Here is a 14,561-nt window from a genome sequence, read left to right as displayed (position 1 = left end):
TTCGTTTAATTATACACACACACATATATATATATATATTATTTATTATAATAATTAGTCTGATTTCTGAAAGATATATTTACTTCTCAACACCATAAAATATTTTAAGTGTCAAATTTTGTGATTTAATTATCTGTGCTACACGCGACCCATATAATCTTCATGGGGCACAAATAATAAGTAATAATTAAAAAGAAAAATGAAAATTGGCGTAATATATGCTGTCCTTGGTAATTCTAATAATTTAAATTAGGGAACGTGCTCGCGCTTCGTCGTGGGTACATAAGTTTGCTCAAATACTTTGTTAAATAGATGTAATATTAAGAAATTATTATTTCCTATACCGACTTGATTATAATATCTTAAAACAATAGATTTGGAATGTTTATGAGTTTTCTCGTATGAATAAAAGGAAAAAATATTTCTTGTAATTCGAAAAGTATGAGTATAATTAGTATACTTCCTTACGGAAGATACAATATAAAGGAAGAAATCTATGTTTGTGAATGAAAATTTATAAAAATAAAAAATGTATATGATATATATATATATATAACTATTTAGAAAAAGGGTAAAATGAATAGGGAAGAATAAAGTAAAACGCATTGTATCAAATTTTATAGTGACACGACAACAAATAAGGTCTATGGTGTTATGCTAGAAATGACATTATAAGTTCTAAAAGAGTTACAATTTCATTTGATGACATTTTCCTCAACTAACACCTTTTCGGCCATCTCTACTGGGGAAGTGGGGTCAATTCGCTAACTTCAGGCTACACTTCTAAACTTAACCCCACCTGACTTATATTGTGTTTCTTTACAGAAGTGTTACTTTAGAAGTATCACCTCATAATGTAATAGCGATAGTTCAAAGAGTGACATCATTTCATTATATTGATTATTCATAAATGACATTATAGATCATTTTAACATCGATTATGAAATGCCACCGCATTAAACAAGTGTCAGGTATCTCTTAGTATTTTTTTAGTCATTAATAATCACTGTAATAATAAAATTAATGGTGGTACAGTGCATATGTAGCGTATATATTTATGATTTGGTTTTATCTGGACTAAATATAATATTCTTCCACTAAAAACCAGTACAATGTACACAATATATATTTACATAATAATATTACTTCAACTTCTAAATTAGCAATACTCTACATTCATTAAAAAAATCATGGCAAAAGTCATCCAAATGTAAACACGACATCAAAATATTCAAATAAACTCCTGTTGGGACCACAAAAATCGGGTCAATATCACGAGCAATCCACGTGCAAGTTGTTGATGGAGAATCCTTGATCTACAAGTCACGAGTCTATCACGAACACCTACACAAGGGGATCGGTGGTAGTGTCCCGATTCCCTCTCTGACACTCAAGTTAGTTTGAGTCTTATGTACGAGAAAAAGAGTGCAGAATGTCGAGTAACCCGCAAGCATTCATAGAGAGTTTAGGAATAAATTCCGTTACCATCTCTGGAGATATATTTGGTATATTACCTAGAACCATATTTCAATATAATAGGAAGTATGTCTCATGATTGCTTGACTAATAAGCATTCAGACAATGGGCTTCGCGTGTGAGACCTGGGCCTGCGTCGCGTTTCACCACGTTGGGCTTCGCTGGGATCCACCTCTCATTATTGGGCCTTCTGGGCCTAACCGGGTCAAGGTCCAGAATTCAGTCCACAATATTGCCCCCTACTCAGGCACGTACATCGTGCGTGGTCGAGAAAACTATAACCACGTGTCACCCAATGATTCGTGAAGTATACCCCACATAAAACACACTCTACCGCATTTTACCACCGCTAGATCAAATTCAATTCAATTGTCCATGAGGGGTTAATCTGCGTCAAATGCCCTTGTGCCCCCTAGCCATTGGATCAAAACCATCTGACGCAGCCAAGGCCTTTAGATCCTGTGTCGTTTCGCCTTCGCGTCGTGTCAGGGGTCATGATTAGAGTTTAACAGTCACGTCACCGCGACCCTTGATCTCCTATCCAATTTTGATGCAAAGAATTAACACTTTTGCTCTCTCATTCTGAAGCTCTTGCCAATTTTCTCTCTCCGATCACCTTTTCCGATCATCGTCTCACTTCCATTCTCCTTGCATTCTTTGCTCTCATCAATGGCGAGCCAACATCAAAGGAATAATGCTAGAGTGTCATCTCGTGCTGGAGCATGAAGCTCTGCCCTCGATCAAGAGGTACGCAAGAGATCTTCGCTCACAACTGCACCACAGTGGACATGTTTAAAGTGGCTGTAGACAATTTCGGATCACCAAGACTAAAGGAGGAGACCAAGGCAAAATCGTCAAACGGTCAACGAAAGTCAACCCATAATGACCCAAGAGACTATCCACAAGAAACTAGGGGTGTGCACGGGTATCGGGTATACTCGGAATCGGTCGGAATCTACCCGTTAGGATAGGGTCCGAGTAACTCATATTGAAAATATGGTAGGTTCCGGGTATTAAAATAAGGAATCGGTGAAAATCGGTTTCGGTTTTGGTTCTTACCTACAGGGTATCCAGAACCGGTTATTTATTAAAAAAAGAAAAGAAGAAAGAGTAAAGTTAGTGTCTCTTCTAATAAATCGGAACATAGGCACTTTGTTGTGTGAAATTGTATTATGGATATTTAATTTTGTCGATGGATTAATGAGACATTTTTTTTTATCATTGTGGATTAATCTAAATTCTGTTAACATTCTATTTTGCGTGATTACTAATTATGTATGTGACATTTTCGATTTTATTTAGCAAGAGAAAAAAATTTACAAGTTTCAACAGGGTACCTAGAACTTGTGGTATAATACATGTTTCGGGCAGGTTTCGGTTCCATGATTAGGGTCTGGTTCCAAAATCTTGGAACATGTCCCTTATAGGGTAGGGTCCGAGTATCGTGAAAAATACAGGGTATTCGGAACCGATCACCCCAACAAGAAACCCTGACGAATAGTAATAAAGTTGATTGCAGTGTTATCAGAATCAGATCGGACCGGACGATTCGACTGATCGGACCGAAAATCGGACCTATATCCGGTCCGATTAGCTTGAAAATTGAAAATGCATAAATAGATCGATGAACCCAAAAAATAAAGCGATTTTTAGACAAATACATCGACTCATGTGAACCAACCGGTTACATGGGTTTATATTTTTTTAAAGGAAAATGAATTAAATTAATTGAATTGCATCATCGATTCGGAATCGAAGGTTGAAAATTTGATTCGAGCAGAGCCTGCATCAATCTGTTGAACACTTGAACAGTTGATCTGATTGAGCAGAGCCTCTACTGCATAAGAGTTTCGATTCGAGCTTCCTCTTCTCCTTCGAGCATCAATAACTTCGAGCTTCTCGAGTACCGAGCTTCTCTCACTGTCTTTATTGAACGGATTGAGCAAAGGAACTTCGACCTTCCTCTTCTTCTTCGAGCATCGCAAGATTCGCGACAACTTCAACTTCCTATTCTCCCAACTCCAATTATGGAACCGACTGTTTTGCGTAACCAGAGGTCAAGACAGGAGCCTGAAAGGGGTCGACGGTCTCCCCTTTTGAAGGTGAGAGAAGGTTTCGTGAGGACAAAGGGGATGGCTTTAAGCGAGTAGGCAAGGTATAGGAAGTAACCCACTAATCTAAGTTCCTATCCCCCTGTACATGAAGCCTTGGAGCACCTTGCTCCGCTAGGAAGGTGCTAGGCAGGGGGATAAAAAAGAAATGGGATAATTGCGCCATATAACCTAACGTTTAAATGAATTCTTAATTTTTGCCCAAACTTGATTTTTTACTTGAGATATCCCAACGTTGACGTGTTGGTTTTACATCTAGCCCGACGCTAACTTACCGTCCAAAATTAACGAAATTGCACACGTGACACGTTAATTTTGTAACATTGCTTACATGTGTTACAAAATTAGGTTATATGGCACAATTAACCCAAATGAAAAAGCAACCAGGTGATTATCCGATTGCACTTTGCTCTTTGGTTAGGACATTAGGCACGGGGGATTCGGGAAAGGCAGAATAGCAAGTTAAATAATTGATGGGAAAGGAAATGTTCATAGTAGAAGAAATCTGGATGGAAGAAGATCTTCCCGAAGGTAGAGCGAGATTTGGGGTTTTTTGAGCCCAGCTAAAAGAGGATGGGGAAGTAGCCATCTGTCCACCTGAGGAAATAGAGGGGTGGGGTTACTTTTGGAAAAAAAAAATTTGGATCTATTTTTATAATAATTATGTATTATATAATTTTTAATTAAACGCTCAGTTCGATCCATCGAATCCTGATTGAACCCATCAAATTCGTTCTTGATCGGTTCAACACCCGATCCGGTTCTGATAACACTAGTTGATTGTCACAGCCTGCGCAAAAAGAGCAACAATCGAGTGGCAATTAATCCAGTGAAACTGGTCAAAATTGGCTAAGATTGAAGTTTGACAAAATTGGTCAATATTTGTCAAAGTCAAACTTGGTCAAAGTTGAGATTAACATGGGTAACCGAAGGTATTGTCCACTGGCTATGATTGGACTAACCAAGACTCATGGCGTGCACTGCATGACCTTTTCTTGAATCGGGTCAAGGACAGTCAAGGTTCCAATTGGGCAAATCAAATTAATTGTGAAAATTTATAATTTAAAAAATGAGTGGCCTTAGACCTCCCTTGTAACCAAAAAGAAAAAGAGATGCGAGTAGGATCCTCAGTCGTCTCGGGGCCCAAAAGGGGCCTATAATAATAACTGTCTTTATATAATTGTTGAATTGAAAAGTTGGTGACTAATTGAAATATACTTTTTATTAACGTTGGCTAGTTTTAAGTGAGCTAACGCTTATTATTCTTAAATAAGGCATTAGGTGCAGGTTTTGTTATTGGAAAAAATTCATGATCAGGAGAGACTTATCCCTTAGTAGGTCGACCTTGCTCGAATCTAGATTAATCGGATGTAGTAAATTTCGGAATATCAAGTGGTACATATTAGAGAAAGAACAAGAAATTCGTATAGTTAAATTAATAAAAATTGAAAATATTATTTTTTCTTTTGGAAAAGGGATGGGGGTGCAAGTGGAAAAAAACCCACTCACTCTCCATAGATCCCTTTGGACCTGTTTTAATTATAGTTAGTTAAAGTTAATAGTTAATAATTAATAGTTAATTAATAATTAACAGATAGATAGATAGATAGATTATTAATAGATAAATAGTCAATAGTTAGATTTTAGGACAATTTAGTATTCTTCTATTTTATTGAAATAGATTGGAAAAATAAAAAAGGGTGGAGATGGTAGAGGGGATATGGGAAGGGGAATGAAGTGGGCATGTGGAGAGAAAATCAATCAATTATAATATATAGAAGTTGGTAAGCGATTGTGTTATGTAATTCAGATTTTAGCTTCATGATGATTGACATTGACCTTTAAATTCCAATTAGATTTATTAATTTTATTCATGTTATATTCAACGAATTTTGAATATAATTATTCATATATATATATATGTATATAGGGATAAAAATAATGTGTGGAGAGGGCAAAAGAGGGCGTGAAACTTTTTGAAAAATTAATAACATAATAATACAAGAATTGCTCAAAATATGAGATTGTTTTTATCCTATAAATAAGGAATATAAAAATTTATTTTAAATATCATCTTTCGGTTCGTTTTAGTTGTTCCTACTTCCTGGACATTTTTAACTCTTGAACAATCTCTCTCTACTTCGCATGTACTGACACATAGTACAAGTTTTTTTTTTTTTTTTTTCCTATGGTGAGCGATACATAGTACAAGTACTCTATACATGTTAAACATAGTACAAGTTTTTTCTATTTTCCGGGTGAACGATACATAATACAAGTATAAAATCCATCCCAAACCAATTAAGAAATTTAAAGAAAATTTTCAAACCTTTCCCACTAATTTAACGAATTTCAGGTGGAAAATCGTCTTTTATCCACTAATGCACTCTCAACCGTTCCAGATGGCATCGGTACACGTGCATATTTGGGAGGATCATAGCGACCGAATTCTCGGTTGGTGTAATCATTTGATTCAAATAGCATCCGACTAAACTTATCCTATTAAACCCTGTCGTCAGCTAATCCTACAAACCACCAAGGCCTGAGGTACAACGCGTTAGACCAGGTGAACCTAGCTGGTCGCTCCTACACGGTTGAGAAAGCGAACAAAGCGAAGCAAGAATCCTCTCATATGCTTGCTGGCTACAGGCGTAGCCCCTCTAAACTCAATCAGATGGATCATGGGGTTGGAAATTACTGTCCAAGGCACTCAAATTTCTTAGCTCTTTATATTGCTCACAGGGCTTCCTTTCGAAAGCAAATTGGACCCATTCCCATCTCCGATCTCCACCCCACTGTTCTTCTAGCGGAGTGGATATGTAGTTCAGTCTCAATATTCATTTCTACCGGTTTTGCTTCTGTCTTCTAAATCATTCTGAGTTTTTTTTTTTTAATGATTTGCATTTTGCTTCACAATATAATGTAGAAACACCAATCAAATTGTAATTAACGGATAAAATAAGAGTCCATCATTTAGGTAGTCATCAAAATTGCTTTTAGTTGTATCAACTTAATTGGTTCTCTTTTTTTTCGGTGGCTAAAGTTGGTTCTCATTTCTCTCGCATAATATCATTTGAGATTTCCTAAACCTTAAGGCGAGTTTATTTTAATCTAATTAAATAAGTGTTTAAAAGTTAGAGAAGTGAAGGGAAAAAATATGAAAAGATGAGAGATGAGGGACTAAATTACTTAATCATTAAGTGTGTTAATAAAATAAGTAGAAAATTTTGACTTAATTGTAATAAGTCATTTTTAATTATTGATACTCTTTTACTTCCTTACAAAACTTTTCTCACCCTTATCATTCCTTCCCACTTACATTTCTTCCCTTAACTAACTAAATAAGCATTTATTTTATCAAGCACCACCTTAGTGTATTTGTTTCAACTTAATTAAACAAATGCTCAAGAGTTAGTTAGAAATTAGTTATAGGGGAAAATAAAAAAGAGAAAAAGATGAAAGATGAAAGATGTGAGCCTAAATAACTTAATCATTAAGTAAAAATCACTTAATAAAGTAAGTAGAAAATTTTAACTTAACTAAATTAATTATTTTTCACTTATTGATTATCTTTATTCCTCACAAAACTTCTCTCATTTTTATTTATTCCGCCCCCCTTCCGATACATTTCCTCTCTTAACTAATTAAATTTTAAACACTTTTTTTTGTTAAACAATTAAACACCACCTCACTGTCTTAACCAAATTCAGCAAACAGCTACCATTATCTTCTTCAGCTGTTAAATCGCATATTCAGGCTAAGAGATTGCCTCTTGGCCGAGTTAAGTCCCCACTTAAATCCAATATTAACGGCTAAAAATTGCTTCGAGAAAATTGAGTTCAATCCAAGATCCGTATTATATGAGATACCCAAATTGCCTGATTTGCAAAATTTAGAGCGGACAGCAACAGCCGTTCCACATCGGAGCTGCAGAGTCATGGCATTGCACGAAGTCCTCATCGCGTTATTGCCCCGAATCCCTGTGGCGTTGCCCGGATAATGCAGGCTTCAGTCTTAATCCAGGAGCCATAACTTCTTACGCTTCTCCTCTAGGACCATATTTCAGGCCATGATTGTTGGTGGTAACTGACAAGACAACGGTTCGCTCGCATTGTGCTGCTCGGTTTCATCCACCACGCCTGCAAAAACAGAGTTGACCTAGAAGCTAGCCTTTGTTGCACGGTCATAGTGGTCGAATTTGGACATGCCCATCGATTCGTACTACTCCAAACAACATTGAATCCTCTATATACTTTGTCGAGAAACCAGAGCAGACATACCTTAAATTTCTCAATAGAGAAGATTGACCGAATAGCAACTGAGAAAGCCAAAATGATCCCTCTTATAGGAAGATCCAACATCACATCCCCACGAACAAAAAATATGTAGTATCATGAAAGCCAATTTAAGACAAACTCCTATATCATGACAGCCAATTTAAGACAAACTCCTATAACTGGTTCATCTACGACTATAATTTGATTATTGATTACCCGGACCATTTAACCAAACCGGCCCAACCCAAGGATGCTGCAGGTAATTAATTTGCTCAAAGGCACAACAGGCCTCGCATTGGGACCCTTCTCACTGCTGGGCACACTGGACACGGGGCATGGAGGAATCATCATCATCATCATCATCATCATCCTCATCATATGCCTCCCTGCGCTGCTGCCTCTGCTGCTGCCGCTGGCGTCGGGTCTCTTCCTCCATGTTGACATCATGCAGGGTTGTCTCCTCACATTCGTCAATCTCCATGTCCGCGAGGCTCCTTCCCGTCTTAGGAGGGGGAAGGACCTTCTCCAGGGACCGACATTGCTCCAGTGAAAGGAACCCCGACTCAGGAAACTCAACATTGAAGTGGATGTACAGCCTACCCTTCATGAAGGGCCTTTGGTGTTGCGGCATCCCCTCGTCGTTGATGGCCTTGTATTGACCTGGATCCAATGCACTGTTAAAAACACACGCGAAAATGCTTTCTGGACATGTCAGGACATTTTCATTTTGACCACTGAGAAACTCAGAGCAACAAAATTTAAACACCACTAACCATCTATCCAATTTAGAGTCTGCAAAAATTTCACATTTCAATGTCATTGCAACATCTAATATGTCATGTCTACTATGACAATTTGCTTAGGCTTGCTATTGAATCCCAGCAACTCCAATTTCCCTCTCTTCTAGCCAAGTTCCAGGGAAGGGTAGTGCATGAGGAGAGCTCAACTTTCTCGTGAGCATTCTTAACGTGAATGACCAGTGTATGAAGGATCTCAAGAATTTACACAAACTTCTGCAAGTGATGCTTACCTGGCTTAATGACCTCGCCCGGATTCGACTTGATCAGAAGCTGCCGCCCATCGAGATGGGTCAAGGGGAACTGGAAGCCACATAGTGCTTCTGTTAAGCTGAGTGTGTGTTCCACGTAAAGGTCATCGGACTTCCTCTTAAATTTAGGATGCTCCCGTTGGTCCAAGATGAAAATTATATCCCCCGCGATGGTATCAGGCTGCATGAGAAACAAATCAGCTATCGATTTCGTATATTACAATGAAAGGCAGCTGAACAAAACAAAATTCAACGAATATTATTTTTAGACATACTTTCCATAAATCCCAATATAATAGTCCTTAGATGGACAATTACATCCTTATGGTTCCAATGCAGGTGCGTACACCATGGAATGGTTGTTCAGCTCACCGTGCTCTTTAAATGTAAGAAGCATAGTCACTCCCAAACTCTCTCATTTAGCAAATGGACTTAACTTCCCATGACAACCATTATCTAATTGATTTTAAACATCAAGCCACTGCTTCTATATTCCCACTACCACCAAATCATCAAAATCTGACATAGATACAACTCTACCAGGACAAAACCATTTCTTTCAAACTGACAGGACATCAAACCTTCTCAAGCCATGGGCTCATGGCTCAATCAGGTTCGCTAGGTCCACCACTGACTTCTTGAAATAAATTATACAAAGTTCATTTAGAGATATAGGTTTTCGAAGAAATAAAGGAAAAAGGGACCACTTCAAGTAAGAACAGCTGGTTTAAGGAAAAAAAAGAGAATGAACCGTAGTCAAGGGAAAAGGTTGACCAATTGAAGGACTGCGCAGTTTATAACTTGCCAGTTCAACTAAGCTGGGTTCAATTGCCTATTCAGTTTTCCTAAGCACCAAGACACCAACGCGTTGGTCCTGATCAGACAAACCAGACTGATCTGCTGCCAAAGTTCATGACCACAATGAGGGTCACGAGGGGGGTGGGGGAAGGGACTTTAACTTACAGCTTGATCTGCTTGTCCCTCAAACACAATCTTCTGGTGATGTTGCATCCCTTTCTCAACATGCACGTCCAAAACCTTCTTCTCTGCGGTCATCTTGTCTCCATGGCACTGTTTGCACCGATCTCTATCATTGATAACCTCACCTGCATGAAGGAAAGGGCATTTAATATTGAAGGGATGGTACGGTGTGTTTTTTTTTTTTTTAAAGGTGTTTTTTTTTTAATGTTATATCTTTGAAAAGCAACAGGTACCTTTGCCCCTGCAGTCAGGACAAGCATGTCGCATCTGTTGAAACATTCCCGGAGCAAATTGCCTTACTGTGACCTTCATTCCTGACCCTTCACACCCATGACATTCAGCAGAGACTCCACTTTTCGTCCCCTTCCTGATGAATGTCAAAGATGTGGATCCACAAACTCAGTATGTATAACAAGAAATCATCTAGAGGAACATATACAATGATAGAACGAACCAAGCCTTAGTAATACTCATAGTGGCACATCGAAAGATGATTCATACGAAATTAAAAGTTTCTAATAATAAAATTTAGTTTTTCATCATAGGGAAAGATGTAAAAAAATGCATAAAATTATGGATAGAGATAATAACTAGTCTCAAGAAAGCATTTCAGCATTGAGATCCAACTTAGAGTGAACATGACTTATACATGGTTTATCTTTATCCTACACTTACGGTTTATTCTAAACTAGACACTTAGGTTGGACAGGAATAGCAACATTTGCAATCATATGAATACCTATATCAATCCCTCACCAACCTAGTCTTGTTTGCAATACAAAATTCTTCCAGGACAAAATCTTATCCATAATATGAGTGTGAGGCTTTATAAAAGGAAATCAATGGAGTAGCAACAACAGCTCCTTTTAGAAGTTTTACGGTGACATACCCTTTACATTTTGGGCACAAGATATTCCTCGAAAGCGAGAGCTTTTTCATGGTTCCATTGTACAAATCTTCCAAAGACACTCTGAGGTGCTGAACAGAATCCTCACCGCGTTTCTGTCTTCTTCCCCTCGAACTACTAGCACCTATGAACAGATATCCATTGTGATGGATCTCCTTCCGCACAAAATCTGAAAAGGTTTCACTTTAAGTATGAAAGATCATCAATTTCTTACTTACCACCGAAACGTCCGCCAAAACCTCCACCGAAACCACCTCCAAAGAATGTTTCAAATATGTCAAATGGATCATGAGCGGCGCCTCCTCCCCCCATTCCCTCTTTAAGAGCATCTTCTCCATACTGATCATATATCTCCCTTTTCTCAGGATCACTAAGAACTTCATAAGCATGAGCTAACTCCTTGAACTACTCCAAATGACAACAAGAATGAAACATAGGAATTAGGAAGAGATGAGTCATGCAAAATTTCCTCAAACAACAGAAAGGTTGATAGATTTGAAAAGACTATCATAAAATATTTGCCCTCTATATCACAAGATTCAGTGTTTTTTTTTTTTAAATAAGAAGGTAACATTAATTTTGCAGATAATTGTTGAATGTAATCATATAAAACGACTCGGTAGGCCACAATCAGATCCACAGAGTTCCTCTAGCAGCAAAACATAAAGAATGCATCGGGGTTAGATAACAGCAACAGAGATTGTTGCCATTTCAATTCCCATGACGGTTCATCTTATTTCATGGATATGAAGGACTAGAAAGGTTGATTGGTGGAGTACTATCCCCTGGAACACATTCATTTCCAAATCTTTCGAGTCAATATACAACCGCAAAAGCATGATCCGACAAAAAGTTCTTTCACTAGTCACACGATTTAATATATGTGATGTTTTGCATGCTCATTTAGTGTTACACATGTCTTTTCTTCTTGTATTGCTTAATCAATTTGGAGATGTGTTATTATTTTCCAAATTGATGAATTAATACGAGAAGTATGAGGCATTTATTACACTAAATGCAAGAAATCATATATTCGATTCAAAATCATTTGATGTGCGACATATTTCCACACTCCCTCCGTCAACCTTCTCGCCATGGCAGTTCAATCACATTTTACGGTTAATTAAACAGAGATTTTCTTAGCATAGCATTTACCTTCTCAGGATCTCCACCCTTATCGGGATGATTTTTAATAGCAGCTTTTTTGTATGCCTTCTTGAGTTCATCTGGAGTAGCATTTTTTGACACCCCAAGAGTTTGATAGTACTTGCTATTATCACTCTTCCTAGGAGCACGCCCAAACATGATTGAAGCCCTTCAGATCCACCAACCTAAACAGAGATACTGTCAAGGGTCAGTAACAGTCGTTTTCCCTTCCTAAGAAGGGAAAAGATGCACTAGCAGGTCGTAGTTGTTCCATGTTTCATGCGCAGTAACTCCATTAAAGATGGCATACTTTTAAGAAAATACTATGCCACTATTTCATAAATACCGACAGCTCTTGCAACAAAGAAAAACATACTAGCAGTAGTTTTGTCCCAAGCAGCTGCATTTCTACAATTGATCATCAATGATTAAAGTTAGCGCGAAACAACCAGTCATCTGTTTTTAAGGTTTAACACACAACAAAAAAATCACTAAAACCACTTGACAAATTGAAACATTATGAAGCGAAAATGCAAATGATCAAAGCTGGACTTGAACATCACAGATGGCCTCCACTTTTGACATATCAAGAAATCGCTGCTTAACATAACCTATCCGACCATGCTGCACTGAATTCACAAATGGAGTAAAAAGAAGGTGATTGTGGGATGACTGCATAACCCAGCATTTATAGACGCCCTCAATTCATTCATCAAGTTATACAAAGACTCCAGGGGTAAAGGAAAAGTCCCCTCACTGGCAAAAATCAAATGGCCAGAGTTCTTAAGTTATAGGATAATCCCTTCTGTTCCACCACAACAGCTCTAAGGCATGCACTTCAAGAACTGAATTTGTTGCATACAACATGAACTAAGAAGAAAGAAATTATTGCAATACATGACATGCCGCCTTGTCCGATTGTTTCTGACACCTGCAGTAGAGTTACTAACCAAACAGCTTAAAAGATAAACACCAAAACTCTCCACTTCCTCATCAATTAGTCATATCCAAGCATCGTTTCTTGATCCAAAAACACTCACATCCTCTCGAAAACCGATACAAAGCACTTAACTGAAGCACAGCCACCCACAGACAAGGAGCAGCTCACTGATACTAAGTCGGGGATAGTCGAAATTCAGTGAATAGGCAGATTGGAAGTGTCGGGAGGGAACACTAAAAGATCACAGGAAGACATGTTCGTAGAGCACACACGACACTACAAACAAAACCTCCTACGAAGCAAACATCCGCAGCTGCACGAGAGACAGACAATAGATGCTCGGAACAGCCAGAATTTCGCCACATGCAAGCACAAACCCTAGCGGGTTTCGATCGGATCAAAGTCAGTCAATCAAACGACGGAAGTTGATGGGGAAAAAGCCAAAGCAAGGTCGGACGGCGATGATCGAGAGAGAGAGAGGGGGAGATCGACGGAGAGAACCTCACCAGCGGGTACAGAGGGCGGCTCCGCAGCAGCGGGGGAGATAGAGAGAGAGAGAGAGAGAGCTCCGCTTCGCTTCTCCTCCTCTTCTCCTTCTTCCTTCCTTCCTTCCTTCGAAATATGGGTTTGGTCGGGGGAAGGGAATTGGAAAGGAAAGGGCAGCGGCAGACTTGACTTTTATAGCGGCTGACGCCTTCCCAGTTGGTTCTTCGAAGACGGTGATGACACCTCAAACTTTTCCAAGTAGGTAAAAAAAGAAGAAGCACAAATTAATAGCTTTAGATCGTTACTACACCCTCTGATAATCGATTTAAAAATTTTCCTAATTCGAAATGTCGCCAACGATGATATAGATCGTAATTTACTCGGTATTCAAGAATTATTCAATAGATGTGAGTGAGTTTTAGTTTATAAGGACTTTAGGCATATAGATAGATATATATATCATTATTGTCGGAACATTTTGCAATTATTTACAAATACTTGCTTTCGGTTGGTTTTTAAATCCTAGCCATTAATGGTATCATCGAAGGCTAGGATAAACTTCGTGATAAATTAAACATTTCATGATTGGAAGCTTGGGCCATGGATTTTCAGCTATGATGAGTCGTCACTGATTAGAAGCCAAGTCTTCAGTTGAGGCCCAACACGTTGGTGCCTTCGGGGGCTACGGAAAGGAGCAGTTCCGTACACTTGGGAGTGCGCAGATTTGATTTAGCCCGACCAACCATGGGGGCCCTTTGTGGCTCAAGTGATTGTAATTGGCGTATTCATATTGCTTTGGTTTTAGGATTGCATTTCTTCTTATTTGGTGCCATCTTTTATCTTTTAGGTAATAACTGGGAAATATAATTGTTACTTCAGCACAAAGAAAGTTCTTCAAAGTTAAAATTAATAAAATCTTATCCAAGATTTACAGTGTTTCAAAAAGACAAAAAAAGAAAAAGAAAAAGAAAAAAAGGCCTCATTATTATATTTCGCGCTAGGCCTCCAAAGCCCTTCAGCTGCCCTTGCTGCAAACATCTTTGGACCGTCAAATAATGGCCATGGTATGTCGCAACTAAAAAGACGTTGGACAACGTCCTAACTTCATAATTTTTCGTGCTGAACATGAAAGGAAAGGGCTAATAACTATCCACACATATATATATGTATGACCTTTTCGTATGCAATT

The 14,561-nt window shown here is 38.3% G+C and overlaps 1 protein-coding gene across 1 annotated transcript; it reads right to left on the bottom strand.

Annotated features, from left to right (window-relative positions):
- Positions 1–7,864: 7,864 nt before the first annotated feature.
- Positions 7,865–13,564, bottom strand: LOC116207869 (chaperone protein dnaJ 3-like). Its single transcript, XM_031540982.1, has 8 exons — positions 13,393–13,564; positions 11,956–12,131; positions 11,019–11,205; positions 10,783–10,924; positions 10,127–10,260; positions 9,876–10,018; positions 8,895–9,093; positions 7,865–8,524 (listed from the first exon to the last, which is right to left on the bottom strand). The coding sequence occupies exons 2-8, from the start codon at positions 12,103–12,105 to the stop codon at positions 8,172–8,174; spliced, it is 1,308 nt and encodes a 435-aa protein (XP_031396842.1). The 5' UTR covers positions 12,106–12,131; positions 13,393–13,564; the 3' UTR covers positions 7,865–8,171.
- Between the last annotated feature and the right edge of the window lie 997 nt (positions 13,565–14,561).

This window comes from Punica granatum, chromosome 5 (assembly GCF_007655135.1).
Source record: "Punica granatum isolate Tunisia-2019 chromosome 5, ASM765513v2, whole genome shotgun sequence".
Taxonomy (NCBI): Eukaryota; Viridiplantae; Streptophyta; class Magnoliopsida; order Myrtales; family Lythraceae; genus Punica; species Punica granatum.
The sequence above is the reverse complement of the archived record's forward strand: the minus strand, read 5'-3'. Positions and strand labels throughout refer to the sequence as shown.

Coding starts and splice junctions, on each gene's coding strand:
- LOC116207869 (XM_031540982.1), bottom strand. CDS start 12,105: ATGTTTGGGCGTGCTCCTAGGAAGAGTGATAATAGCAAGTACTATCAA. Junction 10,019..10,126: donor TCCTGACTGCAGGGGCAAAG/GTACCTGTTGCT, acceptor TCCTTCATGCAG/GTGAGGTTATCAATGATAGA. Junction 9,094..9,875: donor AGGGACAAGCAGATCAAGCT/GTAAGTTAAAGT, acceptor TTTCTCATGCAG/CCTGATACCATCGCGGGGGA.